The sequence below is a fragment of the Capricornis sumatraensis genome, chromosome X (genome assembly GCF_032405125.1).
Source record: "Capricornis sumatraensis isolate serow.1 chromosome X, serow.2, whole genome shotgun sequence".
Classification (NCBI taxonomy): Eukaryota; Metazoa; Chordata; class Mammalia; order Artiodactyla; family Bovidae; genus Capricornis; species Capricornis sumatraensis.
Window position 1 is genome coordinate 8398682 of NC_091092.1, and position 5136 is coordinate 8403817.

At 48.2% G+C, this 5136-nt stretch overlaps 1 protein-coding gene across 1 annotated transcript; it reads right to left on the reverse strand.

Annotated features, from left to right (window-relative positions):
- Window positions 1-237: 237 nt before the first annotated feature.
- Window positions 238-1983, reverse strand: GPRASP3 (G protein-coupled receptor associated sorting protein family member 3). Its single transcript, XM_068962489.1, has one exon. The coding sequence runs from the start codon at window positions 1981-1983 to the stop codon at window positions 238-240; it is 1746 nt and encodes a 581-aa protein (XP_068818590.1).
- Window positions 1984-5136: the final 3153 nt, after the last annotated feature.

Below are 5136 nucleotides of genomic sequence, written 5' to 3' on the forward strand. Positions count from 1 at the left end.
AAAGCTCTCCATCTACAGAAGATATTAATTGACAGATGTTTTCAACTCAGAATGAAACACTGACACCCCACAATGGTCTAGCTCAGGCTAGACTGTCACAGGTAATATTGTGTTAAAGATGTAATTCATAACATGCACACTGTAATAACCAAAACATTATGCATGGCTCTTTGGGAACAGACAGCCTATTCAAGTGTGCAGATTGTTAAAAGCATTCTCTTTTATTTCTAGCTCATTTTACATTGTTTCAATAATCACTTTAACTTCACGGAAAATGGCCATGAGTGTAGTATAACTGGAGTGATCAACGACTACAATCGAGCCCTTTCTGATATGCTCTTTTATGTTAATAAATATGGCCACAGCACTAACGAGATTGGCTTTTGCCTCTTTCTGGTTAAAGATGAGTTTTAATGCTGCTAATGATTCTGTATTGGTCATATCTCTGGCTGCAGTTGGATTTTCAGACATATTCAAAAGTACTTTCAAAACAAGATTTCTAGTTTTACGATTTCCAAGGGACAGCAAATGGAAAAGCTCTGAAAAGTAATTGGCAACAATGTGATGATGGTTAGAATCAGTAGTCAGTTGTCCTAGTATCTTTAATCCAGACTGCTGTCCAGGTGAATTCAAGGGAAAAGATATGGTTTCTTTACACATATGCTTAACATGTAATTCAACCTTGCGTTGTCTTTCATCCCCAGAGGGGGGATTCAGAGTAATGACAGCCTTTTTTCTCATTTCAGAGGAAGGAAAACTGAGCAAGCTTTCAATAAGTGTCACTACACCCACCTCATTAATGAACTCTTGAGCAAATGGATGAACATTAATGATCCCCATTGCAATTTGAGCTATTTTATGAATGAGAGGATCAGTAGTTGACTTAAGTAAGGTAATAAGTCTTTCAAACTCCTCAGAATCCATGTAGCATTCCATTTTGCAAGGGCAAGCAAATGGCTTAATCCCATTCACTTCCCTGATCCTGATTTGGCGCCTAATTTCCTCTATGGTCTGGATGCAAGGGTCAGAACCAAATGGGAACTCAGAGACAGGCTGTGAGCTAGAGGGAGTGTTTCTAGAAGGGCGTGCTGCTGCTGTTGCCACAGGCGAAGAACAGGTATTTTCCTCAGCAGAAGCCAGGACAAAATATGAAGGAGGCTTTTTCTCAAATGTGACTTGGGATCTAAAGCCTAACACTGCTGGAGTTACAGCAGGAGCTTTGGGCCATATAGTTACCTCAGACCAGTCCTTAGGCCTATCTTTTTCATTAATTTCATCCACAGGCTGAGGCTTAATTATCCTGCTCACAGGTCTAGGGTTAGGGTCAAAACTAGTTTCATCTCCATCCCAAAACCAGCTCCCAATAACGTTCTCCTCCTCCTCCTCCTCAGCTCCTGGCCTAGCCTTACAGCTGGTGCCAGCCACAGGCTCCAACTTCTCAGCACAGGATGGGGGACCAGTATCAGCTTTACCTTCATCCTTAGCACTGAAATGTTTACCAATCTTTTCTCCATTCCAGAACCAGGAACCAACATTGGCCTCTTCTCCAGCCCCAAACAAGGTATCAGTACGAGTCTTATCTTTACATGTAAACCTGGACTCAGCAGTAGCCTGAGCCGCAGAACAAAATCGAGCTGTTCTAGTGGCCTCATCTTCAGCTTTGGGACGGACATCTGGCAGACGTTCTTTCATCTCAGTAACAGTCTTGTTCTTAGACGCTGCCTTCACCACTGCCACTGCATCTGCCCGAGGCCCTGCCTTGGTTATTGCTTTGGCCTGGGTTTTGCCTGTACCAGTAGCCTCCCTCTTTCCTTCAGCTGATTTGACTGTACCAGTAGCCTCCCTCTTTCCTTCAGCTGATTTGACTGTATCAGTGGCCTCCCTTTTTCCTTCAGCTTCTACAACAGCCCTTTTTTCAGTTTTTGCCTTCTTTTTATTCTCATTCTTTCTATTCCTATTCCTTCTATTCCTAGCTCCAGCCATAGCTGAAGCCCAGTTATATAGATAGCTCTACACAGTCTTGGCCTTGGTTCTCAATATGTCTTGGGCCAGTGTCCTAATATTCTTTTACTAGGTTGAAGGTGATGATCTTCCGTCACTCCAAAGCCACCACAGCTAGCACTGGAGATAGACCTGAGGTGGAAGAAGAAAACGAGCTTTCAGTCTCTTCCAACTGCATTTTTCTATGCAGAAAGTCACACAACGTGAGAGTACAGATGGATTGTATGGTAAGAGTAGAATAGTAGAAAATGTTTTTACTTTGTTTTATCCCTACCATAGTCCCACTAATGCCCAACAAAGCCCTGTCCAGACACTTCTCTTTTCTCTGCATCAAATAGGAACAGAGATGATGAGAAAGTTTGGTGAAAGTGAGCGAGACTAAGGGGTATAGCCCCTTTGGAATATACCACTATAACCCACAGGTCTATCCTGGTATGCCTCACACCAACCTGCACTTATATGGTGGACTTTTCTCCTCTTCTCTTGCTTCTGGTGTTGATAAGCCCTATAGCCAACTCACAGGTGGACCTATGAACAAAAACACAGAAGGGATTGGAACTTTAAGCATTTGGTAGATATGCACTCTGGCTTCTAAACCCAACACCTGCCTTTCCAAATCTAGAGCTTTGTTTCTGGCCTCCTTGATCCTCTTCCATGTTATCCTTCTCCACTTCCCGGGTATCTATCAATTACCCTATAGGCACAACTGTGTCTTATCCCATCCCCATTTCCTATAGATAAATGTGAGGGCAAAGGTGTGTGGGAAGTTGGAATACAATGGCTTCAAGATATGATCTGGTCTTACTTGTCAATAGCCAATTCCCACTCCCAATCAGTGAGGGTGCACATGCTCACACTCACCTTGGATTCAAATGAATAGCTTTCGTCTTCTTTCCTAATCAAGTTCAAAGAGAACAGCTACCTGCAGATTTCTACAGGACTCTGAAAAAACAAATCTATAAAAGACAAAAAAAAAAAATAGGAAAGAAAACAGAAGAGACTGAGATGACCCAACACCCATCACAAGTGTTACAACACACACTTCTGTATATTCAAGGCCATGAAAAATGTCTCCCATCTCTCTGCTCTTCCCAAGTGATCTCCCATCCACTCCCCTGCTAGAGACCTGCAGCTTGTCTAATCATACCTCCCAACTCTAAAGTCAGTCATTTTCCTAGCAGAGGCATCACATCCTCCCTTGAACAAAAACATGAGATGCGAGAGTGGGTAGTGGAACATAGGCAACTGTATTTAGAAGGCAGGCAGTGAAGATAATGGGGGCTATCATTTCAATACCATCCTGCATGCTGCAGCCTTTTCCCCTTCCCCACACATACATAGTTCCGACCTCATTCACCACCTATGCCAGCCAGGCCACACAGCAGGTGGTTTCAGGAGATGCTGTCTTTACCACTACAGAACAGTCCACTAGCTGAAGAGTCACACACTGCATAAAAGGGAGGGACATTCAGTAAAACACCAAAACAGTATGCTGACAAAGGTAGAAAAGTATCAGGTTAATGAACAGATTCCCAGAATTCCCAGAATTCCTAAAATGTCCTTTTGAAGAATCAAGGAATAAGTGAATAAACGTCTATCACCTTCTAGAAATTGATACCCACTCCCAGTAACTCTGAGAGGCTTCCCTGGTGGCTCAGAAATGCGGGAGACCTGGGTTCGATCCCTGGGTCAGGAAAATCCCCTGGAGGAGGAAATGGCAACCCATTCCAATATTCTTGCCTGGAGAATCCCATGGACGGAGGAGCCTGGTGGGCTACAGTCCACGGGGTCGCAAAGAGTCAGACACGACTGAGCGACTTCACTTTCCTTTCCCAGTAACTCCAAAATTCTGTGGGACTGCTTCTGCACCAAAATGAGAGTGGCTGTGAAGGGAAAATGGGTTTGGGTTTCCAGAACCAGAAACTGAATGGGCAGACTGACTTCATGTGTTCTAAACTGACCCTGCAGAAAATTTTCCTCTCTATTCTGAAGAGCCATTGCCACACTTCAACATATTCAAGGGCGCTAGGATGTCCAGAAAACAGGTTCCAAACGAGAAACGTGGATTAATACATCATTTATTTATATGGATCTTTCCTACGAAAGCCTATGGACTCCTCACCGTGTCATCTGCTTGCATTCGACATGTGCAAGAGCTAAATACGGAAGGCAACTAAACAGCTGTATTAAGAAGCAACAGATTTGTCATTTTGGTGTCTTCATAATCTACGCGCTCAGTTCCCCTTCAATTGAAGTCGCCAGATCAACTGCGCAGACAGAAGACTGACATCAAAGAGGTGCCTGTGGGAAGGGACTGCACCCGGCACGAGGGGCACGACAGGCCCCTTGGCAGAACCGTGGCCCGGGCGGCTCCCGTCCCGGCTCCGGCGGCCTCCCCGGAGCCCCCACACTGGCTCCCTCTGCTATTTCGGCCGTAGCAGCTTCCCGCACAGCCCTCTCCCCGCACAGGCGCCGTCGAGGGTCGGGTACAGCCACCCGGAAAGCCCGCCAAGGACTGTCCACGTCGTACGCCTCTCCAGCATCCAAGGGAGCCCCTGCGGCCAAGACCCGGCAACAGCCCGCGCGCCGGTCGCCGCCTTCTCAGCGCCAGTCTCCAGGCGCTAAGGACTCTCTAAGGGTCCAGCTCCGACAATCTCGCCTCCCCGTCCTCAGGCTGCCAAGGGCAGGCTGTGAGGCGGTCGTCGCCCCCCGAAACCCCACTTGCCTTCGCAGGCGCAAGGTCCCGGTGGTCGGCCTTCCCACTCCGGTCGCAGCTCCCCTCTCGATTCCCACGGCTCGCTGTGAGGGCAGAATGGCAAAGAGGGCTCCCGCCCCCCACGCCAAACCCCGCAGGGGCTGCACAGGTTGCGGTACCGAGCGCTCGCTGCGAGAATATTAGGAAGGGGGGCGGAGGGATACGGCACGAACGGGCTCGACGCCCCCTCGCAGGCCCACCGTAGTTCCGACCCAGAGTGGGCGGGGCCGGGAGGAATGCCAGCCTCAGGGGCGGAGCCACGCCGTGCCGCCTGGCCAGCCTTCCGCCATCCTGCGCCGCCCTCCGTGCGGTGACCACCCCCACGCTTCCGGCCCTGCAGCATAGGGGGCTCGCGGGCCGGGGCCGGGAGGGTCGCGAGG